The 23,186-nt window shown below is 43.3% G+C and overlaps 1 protein-coding gene across 1 annotated transcript in view; it reads left to right on the top strand.

Annotated features, from left to right (window-relative positions):
* Positions 1 to 15,567, top strand: part of UNC5C (unc-5 netrin receptor C) — a 426,201-nt gene extending 410,634 nt beyond the window's left edge. The window contains exons 16-17 of the mRNA XM_019488075.2: positions 7,973 to 8,151; positions 8,637 to 15,567. Of these exons, the coding sequence (XP_019343620.1) occupies positions 7,973 to 8,151; positions 8,637 to 8,802 (345 nt within the window). The 3' untranslated portion in view covers positions 8,803 to 15,567. The remainder of the gene's footprint in view (positions 1 to 7,972; positions 8,152 to 8,636) is intronic.
* Positions 15,568 to 23,186: the final 7,619 nt, after the last annotated feature.

Here is a 23,186-nt window from a genome sequence, read left to right as displayed (position 1 = left end):
TCTCTCTTTCCCACAGCCCACTGCAGTGCGGTCACCATTTCCTCCCAGAGTTTCACAAGGCTTTCAACTTACAAACAACTTCAGTCAAAGGCCCTACTGACATTAATAAGGAATGATCCTAGTGTCACGATGCCATAGCAACCGCCAGCGCTTTCCGTTCTGCAAGCCGTATCTCTGAGCCACACAGCTCCACCCCTGCTGGCTCTAGATGGCGTTTTCACTTTCCAGGCCCAGCAGGTCTGCAAAGTTCAATAACTTGCAAAGCTCCAACAACAACAGAAGGAGCAGAATTTTGGAGGAGGGGGGCTATCCCTTTGATGACTGCCTTCTGCTTGGGCTGCATGTACATCAGCTGATGAAAAGGAAGGTGGATCAGACTTAGAAACAAATGAAAAGGCTAAAATCCACCCTTTGTGGAGACATGATCCTTCAAATAGTGTTGATGCAACTTAAAGACTTTCTGTCAGTTACCCCAGGATAATGAAATTGATTTCTTTCATGGTTCTGCTGCAGCATGAACCTTCCAGATCGGATGGATGGGAGAAATGTCAGCGAGGTTTCTTCATAAGCAGCTGACAACTTAGACAAATAAATAAATCAGTGTAAACTGGGTAGCTCTGAGAGATAGTAAAGAGACTCCACTACCAAGTCCTGTTCACAATAGGTTGTAGTGACCAAAAAAGTCAGCAAGGGGCTACTGAACTGTGTGAAAATGTTGGAGGCCTTTGTGCCTGATTTCTAACGAGCAGTGCCTGGATTATATGGGCATTGGCACTCTATATGTCATTATATCAGGTGGAGGAATATCACAAAAAAGGATAATAGCAAAGGCACTAATTCCATCCCAGCTGGCAAGGACTGAAAGGCCCAGAGAAAAAACTATCATCTACTTCCAAAGTTACTTCCTTCTACTGCTAAGGAATATATCATGTGAGCAAGGTGATTGTATCAGGTCTGCTGGATAGAGGGCTTAGGTTCCCACAATGGACAAGCTGACACCTTTTAGAAATAATTGAATTTGGTTATTTTTTAACTTTAAAAATCCCTACCATCTTCCTCAATTATTTTGCAGTTCCTTTTCTATATTCCAGCTGTAAATCCCTGTAAAAGAATTGGCCCCAGGGACAAGACTAGCCAGGCACTGCTACAATAGAGGAGGCATCATTATTACATTGTTAAGAGCAAGCCACTCAATTACAACCATCGTTTTGGCAGATATGAAAGAGCAGTCATACTTTCAACCATGAAATCATAAGAAGAGGGAGTTTCTGGATGACTTTTGGAAGGACTGTGAGATGACAATCAAAAGTTACTTGTTCTGCAGAGTCCTAACAATGTATGCCATTACCCATAACATCTGCTTGGTTATCGGATATAGTTATATATTCAGCTGGGGACAACACAACATTAAAGACAGATGGTAAAGGAACTATCATAAACAATTATTGTAATAAGTGCTGCATTGAGGTAATCTCTAATTTAACGTAGCACTGGTAGTAGTTTTAATGAAACTCAAGTACACACTATAATCAACTTCATGTAATAGAACCTGGTAATAGATTTAGAAAGAACAGAAATAATACCATTGTCTTGTGGTGTCATCCCATCCATCGGGGATGAAGGCAGTAAGAAAATAATATTATCATTATCAAAGTTACAGATCATGAGAGTTGTTCATTGAGGTTGGTACATGGTGACATTTCACATCCACCATATAAGGGGCAGGAAGAGCATTAGATGTTGAAAGCTTACATGCACAACTGTGTTAGCACATTCATTAGTTAATCGTCTCTCTCTCTTTACTGCACTAGTATAATGGCAAGGACACCTTTTAAGAACAGGATAATCTGCCTTACTCCAGCTAAATTGAGAAAGACCCTGGATTGAGAGAGTTTGCATGCCTCTAGGTATGGGAGGAAAAATGATATTGTATGATTAAGGCACTAGACTGAGGGAAAAGGGAAAACTAAATTCAATTGTTGGCCTGGTCAATAAAATTCCCCTGTGGGCTTTGATAATTCAATTATGGCATGATAATGCCAATTATGGCTTCCACCATGTGAGAAGGTGTTGTAGCAAAGCACACCACACTTTCTTTGCAAGTACTAAACCCCTCCCTGCAAATGTACTGTAGCTGCCTTTAGAGCAATGCTAAGTGCCCACAAGAAAGCCCACTATGAAGACAGATAGCAAATGCCCAAGAGCGCAAGCATTTCCTGTCACATAGGAGCCTAAGTTCTGCCTAAAACTTGTTCAGATCTCAACCTGGTTGATTCGAATCTGGCCCTTAAGCATATATAGTTTAGGAGCCCAGCACCTTGGAATGTTTTCAGGCCATGTTGACACTAATTATTTTCTGGCCACTGAGCACAAGTGATTTGAATTGCTCCTTTTGACTTAGGTGCCTAAATTTTGCCTAAGTGCTCTTTAGGTGCCTACAGATGGATTTGAATCTGGGTCTTAGTCACATAAAATGTAGGTTCCCTGAACCTCAGAATCACTGCAAGCCAATTGAGGGTACATAGGTGCTGATATAGATTTTTAGTTGCTCAGCAGAGTCACTCTGGGTGACTGTTGGTTTGACTTAGGTGCCTAATAAGTTCAGAGGTACCAAAGTTTAGTGTTTTCTATTGGTGAGCTTTAGGCACTTCTGAATTCTCTGAATTGCTCTTTGGAGGGACCTAGATACAGATTGAGCTAAACTTCTTGCCCCTCTGCTTTGATATTGGAGCACCTATAATATAGGTGCTTTGCCTCAGGAAAGTGATCCAAATAGGTAAGATTAGATGAGTGTCTAAGTCCCCTGCAGAGTTAACAGAGGCAAGCGCCATCAAAGGATGGTCCGAACAACCTAAGTTCTGAGCAGAATGCTGCCAGCTGTGTCTTGCCCCTTTCCAGAGCCTAGGCATCTGACTCAGGCCTATCTTTAGGCACTACCCTCAACTAAAGACCCAGAGAGACAACACTTAATGACTGTGGGTGGTAACACCAACTTTTTCATAATTGCCAGCTATCCAGGAAGTGGAAGAGCTGAGTCCTAGGCCTGAAAATAATTAAACTTCCTATTCTAACCACTAGGCTTTAGGCAAAAGATGGGAGGTCCTGGAAGCGGTGCTGTTGGTATGAGTTAAGTATCCCCTCTGAGTATTTAGGAGATCAGGGATATATAGGCAGACTTTCAGTGATGTGAACTGATGTGATGTGAATCTCAACTGAGCTTATGTGGGGTCCTAGGCACCTAAATGTTTATACTGAATCACTTCTGAAGATGCCTTAAAGCTGAAGCCTACACCCCTCCTTGGTCTTTTCAAGCCCCCAAGATTACACCAAATGTATTTAGTCACCTCAGAGGTGTTGCAGCCATGGTTCAGCTGCACTGGTTTTTGTGACTTGGGGTGCAGGCAGTTATAACATCGATGCCAATATAAGCTGCTGTGATATAACTTATACATCTGCATGCTTCTGTAGTGATACAGATGCAGTAAAACCCATTTTAGCTTCATCCCTGTTTCATTCAGTCTTAAAGGTACAGTGATTTAACTAACTTCTTTCACATAGAAGAATGCAGAAAGTAACCTCATAATATCTGATGCAATCCACTCAGTGGAAACTCCCCCTCCCTTTTTAAAGTATTTTAAATTATACTTGTGCGCAGCTGTAGATGCCTGGATTCCACCAAAGCTTATTTAGGTGCTTAGTCCTGTCTGTTTGAATCACTTTTTTGAGTCAAGCCCCTAATTTTTAGGGGTTGCAATGGATAGGTGTATGTGTTGGCCCTGGAGTTGTAATCTACCTATACTGTACAAAGAGGACTATACCTACCCTTCTCCTGTCTTTTTCTCCTAAAAAGGAACCCCTTGGTAAAGGGACTTTCACAGTAGATATCCATACAGTGTCTTCTACCCTGGGTCATCTGGGTGCTGCTGCGTAATAAGTGATAATAAATGTGAGTATGAGAAGGATAAGGAAATTTGAATAAGAAGGAGATCTTCTGTCTTTGCTTGACCTAAACCCTAATACTCTAAGGCATTTATACACATACTTTTTTCTTTGGCAGCATGCCAGAGATCCACCACTTCTGAGCGGGCTCGAGTAAATGAATCTGCTCTACATGCAAGCTGATGCAGACTGCACTGCGTTGTGTGCCATTGTATAAGTGGTGAAATGCATGTCAGCGCACAGAAAATGGCAGTGGTGTGCTTTTGAACTAAAACACCTCAGAGGTGCTTTAGTTCAAAAGCACACCAGCGCCACCAATACTGACATGCATTTCACCACTTACACAACTGCAAGTGTTGCAGCGCTGACCACTTTTCAAAGTGCTCAGCGCTGTGGTGCTTCAACATGTAAAAATGCCCTTAATTCACACAAAAAAGATAAGCAGTTTCCAATGCATCCCCACACAAAAATCTATATGTACCCTACAATAATCTTGAGTTTTGGAAGAGCAAACAGCCAACTTCAGAGCTATAGTCAGACTTTCAGTGTTCTCTGTCCATGTCAGTCATTTGTTTTGGCCTGGAAAATGAGAGAAAGTACCAAATCTATTATGCTATCAATCACCAGTGCCCTGAAGAACTTGTATTCAGTGTCTGCCATATTCTAAGATGACGACTCTATTACAGGGTTATTAGCTCCAACATAATGGATGTTATCAAACACATATGCCTTTTACCAAACACTATAGCTGGTATGTACATTAGAAAGACCATAATGCCTGCTTCTTAAAACATACTACTTCAAGGATACTCTGGTATGACACAGAACTTTTCCACTTAGGAGTGTCTATCTTAAAATGTCTTTATGTAACATTTTGAAAAAAAAAGCATGGATGGAATAGACATGCTACTAAATGGACTACATAGAGGATAGGAGATAAGAGCAATACATGTTGATATTAATTCTAGCCAGAGCTTTATAGTACGATACACTCTTTACTAGTGCTTAGGAAAACCTAAAACTAGGCAACTTGCTACCACAGTGTGAGGCAAATGAAAGCAAGCCTTCCTGGAAACTTTGAGATGATAACTTGAAATAAGCATTGTAAAGTTCTTGAGACAGTTCTTACCAGGTTTCACAGGCCTTTCCAGGAACCAGTTACGCAGAGCAACAAATAGAAAAACAAATAAATTTACATTTAATGTTGACTTTTCTTATGACCCTCGTAATTCACAGGCTTTCTATTCAGCTGCAGTGATGACTAAATTCACTGCATTTTTGCTGCTTTGGATTGACGTTAGATCATCTACTCATGATTTTTCTTTTGTCTGCATATAGATATGCATACACATACACCACATATATATATATAGTGTGTGTATATGATATAATATTTAGTGTGAATTAAGGGCATTGTATACACCCACACATCTAATTAATATATATATATATATATATATAAATAATTCCAATTTATTTATTTCTTCCTTTTTTATGCTTGGGCTTTTAGACATTTCTGGTAATTTTTTTTTTAAATGGGACACACCACCCATTTCTCAGCTAAGCTGCTCAGCTCTTACTGTTTCATTTTCTTTGGAGCACGGTCTCTTTTCAGTTATTGATCACAGGCAAAATTAGTTTTTCTGGGCTAATGAAAAGATTTATACTGTGTTCTCACTTGTACTACTCCCTTTTATATGGCCTTAGGCAAGCCACTTGGTCTCAATAACCCCATCTGTAAAATGGGAATAACCTATACTTAGCTTTCTGTGTTATGTGCTTTGAAATCTCTGCTAGGTGTGGCTGTTAATATTATCAGACAGTCTTTTGACATGGGTTGATTTTGATTTGGTTTTCAACGAACCTGCATAGTCTGCTCAGTAAATTTTATATATCTTAAGCTATCAACTCCAAATTCCCTTTTCTGAAAGACAGCTCCCAACACCTCAGTCTTCACTGTGCTGCAGATAAATGACTCACACTTTGAAGGCCCACACTGGCACCAGTTACCTTCCATTCCTGTTGGTGCAGAAGTAACTAGGACCATTGGCCTCTTCATAGAATAAGATCTAATTCTGAAAACTGTGGAAGGAACCCTCACATTCTTTGCAAAACTGAGCTGATTTGAATTATTAAGAGCATTAACCTAGATAAGCCATGCCTGGAATATCTGGAAAAGTTAGGCTCATTATTTCATTGCTCACCTCTTTTTACTATTGTGTCCTGCTCTTCTGGGTTGTGACTGGACTAGAAAGCTGAAGAGCCAGTATGCCTGCAGAAGAGAGGTCTTAAGATGCTTTCAGACAGAGAACGTCAGAGTTCACAGGACAGCCTCTTCCCCTGCAATCAGGAGCCAGAATTTACGTGCTCACAATGGGCAAGTCTACATGTGCAATTGATGTGAACAAATAAATTTCAGAGCTTATTGCTTCAGAGTTTTTTGCTCCAGAGTGCACCATTTGAATGTGTGCCCAAGAGCAAAAAACTCCAGAGTTTATTCATACCCAGTATATTGGGCCTGGTCAAAGCAGCCCCAGCTGGCAGTATCACAGGGCTGCTCCAACCAGGCTCAATGTGCTGCAAAGGGGCTGGCTGGGGCATGAGGGTGCTTCAGCATGGGGCTAGCCAGCAGGCAGCCCTCACATTGAAGCACCCTCATGCCCCAGCCAGCTGGGCAGCATCTAAACATATAATAGTAGCTCCAATAGTAGTTCCATGCGCTCTAATAGGGGCACACATGTAGACGCAGACATTTACTACAGAAGTAGTTAGGTAGCTCAGCAGTACACATCTCATGTAGACACACCCAATGTCTTTGAATAAATTCCACAGTTGCAAGGGTTATCCACAGTTACTATTATTATTGTTGTTCACCCAAAGCATGATAAGACTTTTCAGACAAAGAGAAGAACAACTAGACACTTGTCTTTCATGGCTAATTCAGTTATGTATGTCAGATATATACTACTCAAAGTTTAAAATGCAGGCTCCCTTCCTCTCCGCTCACCATTTCTGCCTGCAGGATGGCACAGAGGGGAGCAGAATTTCAGAGCAATCCAGGAGGGTTCAGGTGGCTGCCCAGGGATCTCCCCTCTCTGTTGAACCCTCTCTGTTACCTTGAACCCTTGGTGAACTGAAAGTGAGGTCTGAAAAGTAGGCTGGTAGCAGGAGATGGCAAACAACCACTATAAGTTGCTCGTTCCATCTCTTAAGGCAGATTTAGGTCAGCATAAAAATAAGAGATCAGTTAATGCCTGGAGCAGTATTAACTGTCTCCCCATGGTTTGTCCTCCATTAAAGTGAGCAGACAGCACAGGTACTGCTGGAAAGATAATAGCCATAAACCCACAAAGCTGGCTCTGCTGCTTTTGTTCTGTGCCTGGGATGGGAAAGAGGACAGAGAGAAGGGCTCCCCCTCATAACTGATCAGAAGATGTTCTCACAAGTACTCCTATACCACTACTATACCATCACATAAATGTGATGTTGCTTCAGATATAAATGCTCCCTGGTTTCATGCATCTTATAGGATAAGTGCTTTCCCCTGAATTACACATCCCTTTGCACAAGAAGGGAACATAAGATCCTTACTGTTTTTCTGTCATCTCGTTCCAAATGCTCTTTTGCATAAAATTGCTCTCTGAAAATCCTTTTTCACATGTGCATGACTTCTCCCTTTTGTATCAGTGAGATTTCCACTTGTCTAGTGGGAGCTGAGCTCTGCTGTATGGACCTGGGAGTAGAATTTTACCCTAATAGAGAACGTTGTCCTTCTTCTCAGTTGATCAGAGTAATGAAGTTTCCAGTAAAAATTCTGCCGTATATGCAAAGTCAACTATAAATATATAGCTATTCCTTCAACTGACTGACATAAAGCACTATAATACAGCTTGATTCGTGGGATGTTGCTCCCTTACTCTAATGCAAGTAATAGCATTCTGTTGTTGTCCCCCCTTAGAGGATTCACATTATGGCAATTGCTCCTGGGTTCAGTAATGGTACTATTTTATTTTTTCTTCTCTCCAAAATTCAGGAGCCTACTGGCATTGATTATCCTCTCATGGATTCAGCAAGTACCATCACCACCATAATGGGACCCAGTGCTTTCAGTATCCCTCTCCCAATCAGGCAAAAGTTGTGTAGCAGCCTCGATGCCCCTCAGACTAGGGGCCATGACTGGAGGATGCTGGCCCACAAGCTGAAATTGGACAGGTGAGTGTGTTGTGAACTCAGAAGTACACTGTTGATGTCAGGGATGTCATCACAGGCAGGCTCAGGGGTATGCACAGGAAAATGGCTCACTCAGGATTGTTCTTCTCAAAAGTCCAATTCCATTCCCACCGATATCAGTGGGACTTCAACAGGATAAATATGTCTCAAACATCACTTGGACTGGCCTGCAGAGAACCTGGGTTTGGCTGAACTACACAGGCAATAGTCAATACCAGCTATAAACAGGGAAACCAGTGCCTCAGATGGTCTAAATCAGAATAGCTTCTCTGAGGCCAGCTTAGTACCTGGCCCAGAAGGCCAAAGCATGTATACCTAGTGCAAGGACACATCAGCTAATCAAGTTGAACTCTCCAGCAGAATACACAATCTGGAGGCATTAGAAACTTTGTGTGGTTTGGAAATACTTTGAATGAGTGAGTGGGGCAACTCATCTTACAAAACCATTTCCTTTTATTTTGTTACAGGTACCTAAATTATTTTGCCACAAAATCGAGTCCTACTGGTGTGATTCTAGATCTCTGGGAAGCCCAAAATTTCCCTGATGGCAACCTGAGCATGCTGGCATCAGTCCTCGAAGAAATGGGAAGGCATGAGACAGTTGTTTCTTTGGCAGCAGAAGGAAATTACTGATGCAGGAGTGGGATGAACACGAAGGAATGGAAACAGGGAGTGGTATTGCCCTGTCACCTACAAATAAGAAACAAAATAAAAACCCACACCAATGAGTTTCACAAGACATATTTCAAAGAAGAAAAAGCAGCCCTGACTCTCACATATGTTCTTCTTGTACATTATCACAGGATTTAAAAAAAAAACCATGCAAAATTGTACCTTGAAAATATAAATCAACCTAACGTTCCTCTCAGCTTGGCTGTACGCTGCTTGGTACAGGATTTTACAGTTTCCTAGGAAACGCTTTTTATTGCTATCCAGATATATGGATAAACTTTCTTAACAGTCCCAGTTTCTATGGACGTTGTTTACATCAAATACTGGACAGGGGTAAAGAGACTGTCCATGGCTCTCTATATTTTTGTTTAAAGCCATTCTAGACAAAGCTGTGGACAGTCAGTTGTGGCTATCTCAGATGATCAATTTTCAGTCAATTTCCAGTCACATTCAGACTTTGGCTACAAATCCATTCATCAAGTATCTCAAAATAATCCTCCCATCAGCGTTCTGTTTCCTAGACCTAGTTGTAAAACCAGAATTTTAAATGCGTGCATCTGGAGAGCAGATAATCTGGGTGCTAAGCAGGAACACACATACCTCTCCCTGCTTTCCCCAGGGGAATCCCTTGGGTCCTTTGTGGGAAATAGATGTAGGTTGGCAGGGAAGAAAGGGATCCATTTCCAAATCACAGTATAACCCCTACCCCATTAAAGCGCATGTGTGCGTGTGTTTGTGTGTGCGTGTGCAAGACATGTAATTTGGAGTGGTGGAAAAATACATGCAAAAATATTGCTATGATGCTTAATTACTGATTAGTATCTAGTGCAAGGATTATTATTATTATTATTGCTATTATTATTTTAATTTAGAATTTTGTCGGCAGCAGGATGAATCATTCAATTGCTGGCAGAACCTGTTTTCTCCGTTCTTGGGCTGCTGAGGTTCTCATAAAACACTTCTCTTCCAATGCCTTTCTCCTTCCCTTTTTCAGCTCTAGTACTCACTTTCTGAGCCCTCTGACAGCCAGTCAGAAATGCTCACATGATGTCAGATCCAAAGCTGATATCAGTTGGTGTAGCTTCTTTGAAGTCAGTGATGATTTACACCACCCAGGGGTTTAGCCCTATATGCACCAGTTATAGTAAGGTATAAGTTCTTGCAATAAACCTGAAGGCTGTTGGCTTGGACAGTAAGTGGCCCACGAGCACTCTGAATGCCGGCTCTGCCCCATGTCAGTGCTGTGAGCGCACTCTCCCAACACAGTCCCCCTACTTTTCAAAAGCTTTTGTGCAGGAGTACATAGGCACAGTTAGCTACTGCCTGGCTTGTGCATTCATGCATGACATTAGGCAGCATACATGTGCAAACCTGCTCTTTCAAAAGGCTCTTCAGAAAGTTAAGGCTTTAGGGTGTAATTTAGTTAAGAGGTCTTGAACATCTTCATTGCCTGTTGACATCACTTGAAACTGTGAGTGCCCAGCCCTGCTGAAACTCAGCCCCTACATTTAAACCTGTACAATATTCAAGGACAATAATGGGAACAGAGAAGCCACTCCATTTATATTTCTGGGCAAAATTGTACCCTGATCTGCATGGTCACTAAGTGGGACACAGCAGTATAACTAACTGTGTCAAACACTGCTATGCTTTGTCCAGCCTATAAATACTCCTCTAGGTTTTCTTAGGCGTTCTTGCTGGAACTCATTTCCCATGTAGTTGAACAGACACACTTGTTTTCAGCCCATGTCCCTCTTGGCCATTTTGATGCATGCAAACAGCTGATGTGGAGAACTTGGCAAGTGAAACTTGTTTTCCCAGTTGTTGTTTCTTTGCAGACTTGTTTTGCTTTGTTCTTAGTGTGAAGAGTGACTCCATAATACAATACTGGGCATATCACTTCAGAAGCTGTTTCTAGCCTTTCCTGTCTTTTGCGTCTCATGGCAGAAGAGCTTTCTCCCCCATATAAAGCCCCAGAGATAAATGCAAATATCTATCTATCTATCTATCTATCTATCTATCTATCTATCTATCTATCTATCTATCTATCTATCTATCTATCTATCTATCTATCTTCAATTCACGTCTTTTTTTCTCCTGAAGTTTTCAAGTATGTATTTTTAAAAGAAACCTTGAAATGTCTTGACCTTTCTCCCATTTTGACATTTCCATAGGCTTTTTATTCTCATCTCAGTGACTGTTCTCAGCAGTGTATTTATTAAACAGAGAGTAGTGTTCACAAAACGTTCCCTGTGTAGAGAGAGGGCAGTCAGTCAGCCACAGACAAGCAGCCAAATGAGTGTTCAGATTAGATCAAAAGGCACAGGTTCTTACTTTCAAAGAGTAACTATGTTCAAGATTCAGCTGTTCATGTGAGTGCAGTCTTTGCCTATCCTGCCTGTCCTTTTCAAACGCAGCTTTGTCTTATGAGTGATACAAAATCCTTTGAAGCCAATGGGAGTTTTTCCACTGAGTTAAGCAGGCTTTGGCTCATGATCTTATGGCCTGTAGCCTTCTAAATCTTTTTGCTTCAGTTTGTCCTCTTTACCCACTTTTCTGACACCTTCATTCTTGCTTGTTTGGTGGCCTCTCTGCACAGCAGCAACATTGTTACCATTTTTTCTTACTCTGTTCTTCCTCCAGTTCTCACAGAAATGTGTGCCATAGCAGAGTTAACAGAGGAACAGCTTTTGGATCCAAACAAGTACCTCTCTTTTATGCTTCTCCACACTTCTTTCCCACTCCCCCTGCTTTAGTACTCTTCCAGATCTGATGATTTTTTGTCTCTCAGATCCTTGCCTTCCACTGCTAGGATCCATCCTTTTTGTATAACCTCTAAAATCATTGGTAAACTCTACAGAGGGGTGTTTCCATGGGGGAGAATATGTGCAGCCTTCTCATATAGGTCATAAGCAGAAGCTTCTGCTATTCATAGGTTATGCTGCATTATGCATACTCTTGGTGCTGGTGTTCCCTTTACCAGCTGTCTCTTCTCAGTTGCTTGAGACCTCTTTCAACAAAGGGAAAGGGAAAGGATTTTTGTAAGAGATTCTGTTACTGGGTCAGAATCATCCATCAACTGCTTCGCCATCCATCAGTATGAAAAACTTAGCTCAAAGTTTGCTGGGTGCGGAGGGCGGGTATCTCTCCAAAGAAGGTTGTCACTTGTTGGGAAAGGAGACAGTGCCCTAGGCAAGAACTACAGTTGTTTCTGTTCCAACCCATTTGTCTGGGTATTTAGCAATTGGAGGAGACCTTAAATAATCCAGTTTGAGGAAGATGGGCCTCTGTTTTACTGTCAAGCACTAGGGTTCACATGATTGTCAAGGTTATGGTACTACCATGCTTCTGGTTTTGGGCCACCCCAAATGTTATACATGCCATCATGAAAAGGGGAAGGGAGCAACAGTAGAGATCTATGGGCAACATTAGTAGTGGGTAATCAGTCATAGGGCAACTAGACCTCCTTAGATAACTGGGGACTCAAAAGCCTCCAGGGTCTCACCCAGGCCAGCTTGTCTCTCACTTTAGTTTCCAACTCAGCTTCTGCCTATATTACTTTAATTGTGCCCTTTTTTCTCTTTTTTATCAAACAAGACATAGTGGGAAAATTTTTCCTCTCCGCACTCAAAAGACCTAAGTGGGTCTTCAATGCCAGAACATTGTGATAACAGGTGCAGCTCAAAGACATCTTTCCAAACCCTGCTTGGACTGCTCCATGTTCCACATGGGATATATTGGAAAATGGGAGAGGGGGAAAGGAGAGCAAGAAATAGAAATTTCTTTATAAAATTACTTGGTTATGTGAAGCTAGAAACAGTTCTTTCCTTTCACTGCTTGTACACACTGCCATCTTGTGGTAAAGTACATGAACTTTAGTACTGATACCACTAGGCCAGTTGAAGAATAATAAAGATGATCTTAAGTACTACTTGATGGAAATACTTTTTTATGAGGTGGCTGTTTAGAATGGCAATGAAGTTTTACAGACAGCATGACTCTCAAGAGTTGCCATAAGACTTTCGTCAGGTAATCAACTTGTTTAAAAAAATGACTGCAGGCTTCTTATCCTCCACTTCTTCACTTTTATTACCTGCTTCATATTTTAGTTGCCCACCTCAGAATTATATGTTATTACTGCCCATCACACCATCTCCTCATTACATGTTGGTTGCTGGTGATATAAATAATATATATATTATATATAAATATATATAAAAATATCTACAGACTACAAAGAAAATCTTTAATTTCTGATTTAAGATCACTATTGGACAGAGTTTTTTAGCTTAACTTCATTAAGTTGTTTTGTGTTGTTTGCCTTGTAAAGGTGACTGTCAGTGTATTTGATCAGTCCTTTTATTAGTTTTACATGCACATGAGCTGTATCATACTGAACAGTAAGAGAGCTGAAGCTTATTACAAATGTTGGTATGTCTGAAGTCAGCAAGGCCTCTTTAGACAGTATTTGCCTTTGTAGGTGACAGGGATTGACCAAGACTCTTCTTTCATATCACTGGCAGAGATGTAAACACTCATAGGCCATGTAGCAGTTCAGGATGCACACAGAGCAAAGATATATTAACTTTGGTTTCTTGCTGTTTCTGTTGCTCACGCATAAAATGGATGTACTTATGCACTGTAAGCCTGTCATCATGGCCAGTGTCCTAGTGGGATTCTTGTCTTGCTACCTGAAATAGTTTATTTTCTCTTTTTCCAGGTCCTTCAGGGCATTAGAATTCATTCTATGTTTTAGCCAAGTAGTGACTACAGCACTTAGGTTAATTTTATATAAGATAATACTGTTGAGTCTGTTTGATCCTATGTTCAGGGCACTTTGTAAACTACCTTACTGAGAATTTGGAAGTCTTTTCAGGTATTTTTCTGAACAGTCAGCTGGCCCTGAAGTGACTAGTCACTCGCAGACTAGCCTAGTTCATTTCAGACTCTTCGCGGGTGCAGGAGGCTTATGAATGGAAACTGAGCCATTGGCCTTTCCCCTGCAAGGGACCACACACAATAAGGTATTCACTTCAGGGTCACCTCTGCAGCTATTTCTAGTCTCTCCTTCAAACCTTAGTTTGTAAAACTTTGTAAGCCGCACTGCAACTTTTTAAACATTGAACCACATGACATTCCCTTCAAAGTGGGGCTTTCACATGAACACTAGCTTGAAAAGGGGCTTGGAGGTAATTAAAGGAAAGCTACTGTTGGAGACCTTTAGCTATTGCTGACAGAGTTGCAGTAGGTTAAGTGATTCCTCCCTCCATCCTTACAGCCTAGCTGCTGCTGTGAAGATGATGGCCAGTATTCAGGGCTGTACCATCAATGTAAACTCAGGTGGGCAAAACTGTGGAAGCAGGGGAAACAGCAATATTGATAATTAACCAGCAAGGAAATGTGTGAGCTTCTACCAAACCCACAGAACTGAATACTCTGTCTGGTAGTTTGTACTCCTCTCTGGAAACAAACTAATTTACCTATTGTATAACCTCAGTAGGGGGCAAAAAGTTTTCATGTGAAAGTCCTTCTTTAAGCTATGCCTGTACAAAAGTATAGATATCCCAGAGATTTCACTCACCTCTACCGCTGAAAGGTTATTTAGCATTTTCTATAATGTTGGTGAAATTATATATTAGTGGTTTAGCTCAGCTGCTCTTTACAGAGAAGTTAATTGTTATGTGTGTATTGTACTATGGACTTGGCCTTCTCATTGAAGGATGTTCTATAGTTGTCATCTAGTTAACTTCTTGGTTTCTTTTAAGAAGCAGGAAGCTACATTTAACATCACAGGGACATCATTCAAAGCAAGACAAAAAGCCTGGATAGATTCATTCTAAGCTATGGTTGCCATGCTGTGGTAGAATTAAAGGTCATAGCTGAGAGAAGCCTGCAATTGTATGCTGGAGTTGTGTAGTATCCTTGTGACTATTTCTACAAATCTATGGTAAACCTCGGATATTGAAAGGAATAATAACAAATAAAAAAAACCCACAACCACCCTATGAAGTATACATAAAGAGAAAATGTGAGCTACAATACATACCCTCTTTCATTTTCTACAGCCTTAGTAAATCATCCCTTCCAACAATAAATTCCATATCATGCTTCAACTACTAACTGCCTCAAAGCAGGGCACATAACACAATTAGTATCAGGACTAATTATTCTCCTTGGGATATAATTCATATGTTGAACACATATGTACAACTTAATTTACTGATACACACACCTTCCATTTAATACAGAACAGTTATAATGTCAAGATCACACTTTCAATACCTTTCTAAAGCAGGGAGAGGCTTCTAACAGAGGAAATGCTCACGCAACCCAGGCTTAGAAGGTGTATCACAATTACTGTTTATGTGTCCCAGCTCCACTACAGAAGTGTTACTTGGGGTTTCTTTCTTTTTAAATTTCTTCTGCTGTTCAGAAATGGAGAAATATTTTTCTTCAGTTTTAATTTTCCTATCGCTGTATCTTCTATGCAATTCCTTTTCTAAAAACTTACTAACAGAGAAGTGCTAGCCATTGCATTATTTGTATTGCTGTACAGTGGAGGTGTGGTTTACTAGTTGAGTGTGCCTCTTATTCCCTCTCCCTTTTTTCTCCTTCCCTCTGTTTGTAAATGCCTGCATTTATTCTGTCAGCCTGACATGTACAAAGTGTAAGAAAGAATTTTTAAACAGGTAATAAATTATATTTATAAGCAACTAGAAAAAAACAGCAACGTTGTGTCCAATTGTTCAGAAAGGAGCCTGTCTCTTCCCCTTCCTTGAACATCTTGCCAGGAATGCAGAGCTTTTTCATTTAATTTATTTATTTATTTGCAACTGGGTACACTCAAGGGATTCATTCTAGCATATGAATCCACGCGGTGGCCCAGTCTCACTTGTAAGATGCTGCACAGTACAGCAGGGATCGCACCACAAATATATGAAGAGTGACAGATCCATTTCCAGCAATTTAAATCAAACTACATTTGTATGGAAAATGGCAATGATGAGATGCTATGTGATAGAGGAAAGTTTGGTGAAGCATTTTTATTTTACCCATCAAGGCTAATACAACTTTGGGTAGTCTGATATTTCAGATATGAGCTATATTAGAGATACCTAAGCTAGCATAACATGTCTGGAACTCAGCAAGCGAGCTAATCTACCAACCTACTTGTTCAGACTTCACAGTGAACACTAAGCTCTATGCAGACTTCTAGTGATGTCCAAGATAACTGGGATATTTCTGGACTTCCCTGCAGTCACTGTGTGCAATCATATTGCCCTCAAATCTCACTCCTTTTCACCTGCAGGCATGTTTCTAACCCAATGGTCACAACAAAATAAAGAAGAATGACCATAATCACAACTGTGTGATTTACATTACTGTTTGGAGACCTACAGTGTTTAACACAAGCATTTTAAGGGATTTATGGTCAGTCAACAGCCCAGGGACTGTGGATGCACTCCAGGCCAAGACGTGTGTTAGGGTCCTGCGGGCAGCAGTGGCTGGGGCCAGCCAGAAGTCTAGCAGGGTGCCTGAGGCCCAGCCCGTTTCCCTTGCCAGCCCAAGAAGTGGTAGAGCAGGAGGGAGCCAGGGGAGTTGTGACTATAGCCTGGTGGCTGGTTTGCTGGCCCCCTGAAACCAAGGTCCTGGGCTTGCTGGGAAGGAGGAGCCGGCCCCTTCTGGCCTTTTGGGGCTCCCCTCATCAGTTCTTCAGGAATACCAAATAAAGAGCCCAATGGGAAGGGCCAGCCACTGTTGCACAGAGACTAGGCTCTGGTACAGGGAGAGGGAAAGTGTCAGTTCAAAAATGGGCAAAGCTGCTTGCTTTGCTGTGGGGAGGCCTTGTGGCTAGATTGCCAAGATGCTTTCCTCACCTGACCCAAGCACTCTGCTGAACAGGGGTTGAGCCCACCTGCCTGATGGTACTTTCTGGGTCACGAAGTGTCCAGACCCCCCATGAGGGACCTGGCCTTCTGGGGAGCAGAAGTTACCTCTCCTTCTTAGCTGTACAGGAGAAGGTAAGATTTCAAAAGTTAGACCTTCCCTGCTTCTTCACTGAGGCCAGCACACCAGGCCTTTGGACTGTGCATAAGCCATGATTTATGCTGGAATCATGCTTCTCGTCCCATAGGCAGCAGCACCTGCGGGTCAGCCAAAATCATCCTATGGTACTGATCTGTACCCAAACCCTGGCCCGATTCCCCACAATGGGACCATGTGGCTGGCATCCTGGGTACATGGGCCTTGGGCCATTCTGGCTAGGCTGAGTAAAGGTGAAGTTCCCCATCTGGCTGGGAGTATATCTTGAAGGGATCCTGGGAGGTGCCCTAGACTATCCTGATTTTAATGTGGTGGCAGTAGAAAACCATGGAACTGGTGTTGGGATGTGGAAGAGGGAGAGAGTGCACCACATATCAGTTCTGTCTGTAGCTCAGCACAGATATCTTTGATGGTAACACTAGTGCATAGGCCCAGGCTCGCTCCTCAGCCATCTGGAAGCAGCCATCTATGAAGTGGCCTGAGATGAGGCTGAAGAACACCCCTGCCTGAACATGCACTGGCTGGTTCCTTCTTTCCTGCTGACTCTGTGGGAAACATTAGCAGGAGGACCACGCTGGAGTGGTATGTGGTGAGCAGCTGCTGCTTCCCCATTGCAGGCAGCTCATCCTTCCAGCAGTGGCTCAGCATAAGCAACTATGTGGTATCAGGCAGCTATTTTAAATGATCATCCATGGTGTGATGGGCCAAATTGGCTGGTGAAGCAGTTCATGCAGTACCCTGACACCTGTCTGCTTTAGTGCCACGGGAAGTGTGAAGAGCTTTTTCAAGAGGATGCACCCATATGTGATGGCTAATGGAGCAGGTATGGAGGGGAGAGGTGGGAGTGACCAGAGCACCAGCCCCTAGCTCTGACCCTCTGGTCAGGAATAGCAGCGCCTGAGGCTGCCCTGTGCATTGCAGCCTAGGACACTTGAGTGTCTAGTTAATCCGCTGTGCCCTTGTACACAAGTCCTGCTGAATCTGGCCAATGGATGTGTTATGGTTGCAAATAGCACATGCATGCGTGCACACGCGTGTTCATGTACACACACACCCACCACTACCCCTCCAACACCATGGGCAGGGCCATAAATTTAAAAAGCGGTTAGGATGAAGGAACTGTTGCCAATATTGCAGTGGGCAGGCTGTTTTTTGGCGGCAGTTACTGGAAACTTTTTGGAGGCCCTGAAGCAGGTGCGACTCCCTCCTCCCCTGCCACCTGCGCTCTTCAGAGCAGCCATGTCCCCTCCCCTCCCATTCTGCTCACCCTCTCCTGCAGGGCTTGCTGTGGGATTGCTTCTAGATGCAAGAGGGGTTGAGGGGGAGGGAACCTGCCCACTGCTGGTTCTATCCCTAGCTGACTGGAGGGTAGGGGAGCCCCAGGGCTGCTCCTTCCCTCCTCCAGCTGGGGGCTCTAAGGGGCAGGATGGGATGCCTCACTCTGCTAGGGACAATGGCAGCAGTGGGTGGGGGTTCCCCTCCTTCCATTGCCTACACTCTGCCTGGAGGACACCCAACAGTTTGGATGGACAGGGAGCAGGAGCACTGAGAACCCTGCTGTCACTGCTGTCCCTGGGGACAGGGAATGCCTCCGGACAGTCCCAGCCAAGTGTTGAGGGAAGCGCCTGCACAGGGTGGAAGAGCCTACGCACTGCCACCACCACCTCCCCCGGCTGAACTGTGCTCCCCTTGCACTTGCTCCTGGCAGTCACCACTGGAGTAAGGCAGGAGTGTCTCTCAGCTTCCCTCTGTGCCTGTCAGCCAGGGGGAGCGGTGGTGCCGGGTAGGTTCTTCCTTCCAGTGAATCCCCTAGCCAGCAGGATATATGGTGGTGGAAGCAGAGCCAGAGAGGGTGCAGAGGCATCCTTTTTTCAGTCAACCATGCCACAGAGCAGCAGCCAGGAACATTTTTGAAAGTCCCATCACCAGGTCAAAGTCCCCTCTTTGCCTCCCCCTCCATGTTCAATGGCACCTCCCTTCCCTCCCCAATCCACTGCTGCTGCTATCCCTGGCTGCCTTGAGGGTGGGGCAGAGAGGAGGAGCTCCAGAGCTGCTCCTGCCCACTCCAGGTTTGCAGATCTGGGCTCAGTCAGGGATAGTGGTAACAGTGGGCAGTCCCTCCTTTCTCCTTGGTCCCACCAGTATTTCCTGCCAGGCCAGGAACAGGTATTGAGGCAGAAGGGTGTAAGGGAAACCTGACTGCTGCTGCCACGGTCTCTAGCAGAGCTTCGCTGGAATGCTGTAAGTGGTGCTGGAAACTGACCCTGCCCTCCCTTCCCAAATCACCTCCAGGTTAAATAAAGCCAGCAGCAGCAGTGGGCAAGTAGTGGAGGGAAATGTGGGGGGGGGGGAAGGAAGGGCATATGTGACTGTTCACAGAAGGGAAGGATCATTCTTACCTGCTTAAGGGCCTTGCAGCTGTTCCCATGTTGCAGTCTGCCTGCCCTGGTGTGTGATGGCTAGAAAATGGTATTTAGAGGTTTGTTTTTGTGAATTGGCTTGTAGATCAAGTAGATATTGCATTAGAACAATGGTCTAGGGGAATGACAAGGGTTAATTGGTTTCTAAAAGCCTGTTTTTGACAAAGTTAACTTCAAGGCCCCCCATGTCTGGAACTAGCAGACACTGTCTGAGGCCAGTGGACAAGAGGGCAGACACACAGGCTGGGAAGTTGAAGTCATGTACCACACTGTTCCATAACAGATAAGGGACTCTGCTGCATTGGCCAGGTCACAGTACCTAGCTGCAGACCCCTTGGGCTTTCCAGTTTTGGTGGACAGATCAAACTAGGAGGAGACCAGTAAAAGCCAAATAGCCAAATGGAAGCACTGTAGTTAGTGCCTTAATAAATAATAATAATAATAATAATAAAAAAAAAGTAATCTAAGAAGTGCTACTGACAAATGCCCTGAGAACAATGAACATCAATAGTTTGGGTAAAGGCTCAGTGGCATTGCTTGAGTTGACTGGTAGGGGTGCACCATATTCAGAGCTCATGTACTCAGCTATCTAGCTATATAGAGGTGTTACTGCTATTTGCTAAGCCACAGAGGCAAGAAAGCCTCTTGAGATAGGAACTGTACTACTGAAGCTAGGCTAGCCATCTGGCATCTATTTTCCTTCAGTTATTTGCTGAGTTGTTTGACCCTTTTCCAGATGAGGAAACATACAGAGTATGGCCCTGAAAAAAAAAAAAAAAGCTTTCTTATGAGGGTATAAATTCACCTTGCATCTAGAAAGTAGTAAAGTCATTTAGCACTCTCTTGCATTGAAGAGCAAAAGATGGATAATTAGATAGAGGACTACTGGGCAGTTTTTCTCCTTGATTGGAAGGAGCAACCTGCTATATAACTTCCTCTTTACCTGCTTGTCACAAGTGATTACAGCCCGGATTTGTGAGCAGTGGGAATCTCCTTCTCAATATATGTTGTCATTGTCATAGTTAAGTCTTTGAAATGTTGCTGCCACCTGTTCTTTTTTTCTTTATTTATTTTTGCTCCCTGGTCTCAAGTCTCTCATTTTCTATACTGTCCATGTCAGTGAACAGGAAAACAAATGCTTCTGCCTACCACTATGAATGTCATTCCTGTCCTTGAGGTATTGTGTGAGGAAAGAAGGAGCTGCATGGTCTGTTACTATTTTAGCTATTTTTCTGTCTCCAAACAAGATTTCTGTGAATTTGTGTGAGCACAGGCTTTGTTAGGAATGGGCATCTGTCTTCCAGGGGCACCTGGTTGCTAAGTTAGCAACTATGGCATTGACTGAACATCTCATTGCCCTAAAGGCTGTTGCTAGTGAAATCATCTTGAAAGCAGCCCTGAAATTAATCTGGTATCATCATCCAGGATCTTGACTTAAAGCCTGCTGTCTGGCTTTTGTAGGAGCTGCTGCCTGACTGTCACATGGACAGGCTCTTTTGTGGTTTATTTTACTTCTATTGAATTCCCCCTCAGGATCTCACCTCTACTGCCTGAGAGAAAGGAGTTCAATGTAAAAATCATGTTGCAGAAGGAGGCTGGTGCGCAGAAGCCCCGCTTCTTCCTTATATGACTAGGGAGGTCTGACACGATAGTCATTGTAGGGCTTATGCTTAGGGCTCAAGCCTGACCCAAGATTTATCCTATGTGCTGGCTAAATGGTTTTGTGCTCATCTCCAAACTTCTCTTTGAAATAAGTAGAAGCTCCCAATCTATGTTTTCTACCTTTGAGTCACTCACAGCTTCTTGGGAAAGGGATATGCCTATGAGCTTGATGTCCTTCACAAAGCAAGGTTTGGCTGGCTGTGAAAAGGTGCAGTTTAAAGCACCCTTCAGGGAACCTGTAAACTCTGGTTTATGAAGAGACCTTTGTACATTAATACCTGCTTGGATTCAGGATGGTGTTTACAAGACAGTAGGCAAAAGAATCAGGGCAGAGAGGTGCAGCAATAACAGAGGCAAGTGGCTGAAACCAACTCTGCTGCTAAATATCCCAGCAAGGGCAGGGGGAGAGGAAGAAAGAGGAAGTCTTGCTAGGCACTGTCCAAAATATGCACAGGCAAAGGAAATGGTTAGGGGCAATGCAAAGAGGCATATAGCTGCTGCTGCAAAGATAGAGGTTATGGACGCAAACCACAGAAGGGGACATAGCCAGGACAGGGGACACTGAAACACCTCCAGAACTGTGGTGAGAAGAGGAAGAGCCCCTTTTCTTTCTTCCCACCTCAGAACTGTGGGAGACACTGGGCAGCTCTACACACGCCTATTAATGTGCAGCAATAAGCTCCAGAGCAATAAGCTTATTGCTCCAGGGCTTATTGCTGCTGGGCACATATCTGCACGTGCCCAGACCACAGCCAAGCAGCCAGACAGCACACTGAGCCGGGTGGCAGCAGCCCTGGCTGGTAGGAGGCACCAACCTCCTTGCTCGGGGCTGCTCTGACCCAACTCAGTGTGCCATGGAGGGACTGGCTGGGGCATGAGGGTGCTTCAGTGCGGGGATAGCCAGCAGGCAGCCCCCGCACTGAAGCACCCTCATGCCCCAGCCAGCTCCATCACTGTTTACATGTGTGCTGCTGAGCATGAGCAAACTCTGCAGCAGTGTAGTGCTTGTACCTGCTGCAGAGGGTTTTTTTCCCCCTGCGGCCTAATAGAGGCACATGTGTGCCTCTATTAGGCTGCAGGGGGAAAAAAACATCTCAGATGCTGAGATGTTTACTGTGCAGTTAATTAGGCAACTGCACAGTAAATGTCTCACATAGATGTGGGGTGTAGAAAACCAGAGGCAGACAGTAAGCATACAATAGTTCCATGAAATGGGCATGGAGGAGACCTACAGTCACTGCCAGAGGGAAAGGGGTGAATGACAGAAGTAGCGCAATTGTGGAGGACAACTTACCAATCATGTCACTGTAAGATTTCTCTCCAAATGTAAGATCACAGAAAAGTAGGTGTGGAAGGGACCTCACAAGGTCATCTAAGTCCAGCATCCTGGCTCAAGTGTCTGTCCACCCTTCTTTTGTTCCTGAGATGGAGATTCCACAAGGTGGGCTCTTTGTGAACTGAAAAAAAATTCTGAATATGGGCTAAGCACAAAATTCTCCATGGTTGCTTAAGGGTAGCTGAAGGAAATTACTAACACACTCTTGCCAGTTTGTGTAGAAAGAGAATATAAGGGGCAAAATAATGTGGTTGCAGGGTTGTTAATCAAGGACCAGATTTGGTTCAATATTCGGTGAAACAGAAAAGCACATTTTATTTATTTTGCAGTGAATAATCAGCAAGAGAATTATGGATAAATGAAAGTTCAGCTGACTGTTGCCTGCTGAAATATGGAGAAATATGCTGAAATGTTGCATACTGAGATACACAAAATAGGAGCAGATCTAGAGCCATGCATCTACTCTGATGTCCTTGAATCATGCTCACCAGGGGCTATCCTAAATGATGAAATATTTCAGCATCTCCAGTGTTTCTAGGCTGGAGAGATAACACATTATTTTTCTTCTCTCACTCAGACTGCTATGCAAAAAATTCTCTACCTACATTTCCTTAAGTGTCTTTACATTTGAAAACCAGAGTCCTAATCCTGCTTGAACAGGGCTGGGGGATATGGATTCTATTCCATTTCTTGGTGACCTTGGAAAAAATATGTAACCCTTTGATGCCCATTGTCCTATTTGTAAAATATGAATAATATTTAGCCTGCAGGGATGCTTGAATGCTTAACTCACTAATGCTTGGAAAGAAAATGGCCGGGAGGCCCCTTAGAAATATTATAGATGCACTACACTTCTGTGAATTTCCAATAGAATCAACATAAAT

The sequence above is a fragment of the Alligator mississippiensis genome, chromosome 2 (assembly GCF_030867095.1).
Source record: "Alligator mississippiensis isolate rAllMis1 chromosome 2, rAllMis1, whole genome shotgun sequence".
Lineage (NCBI taxonomy): Eukaryota > Metazoa > Chordata > Crocodylia > Alligatoridae > Alligator > Alligator mississippiensis.
This window is presented reverse-complemented; position numbering and strand designations above follow the sequence as displayed.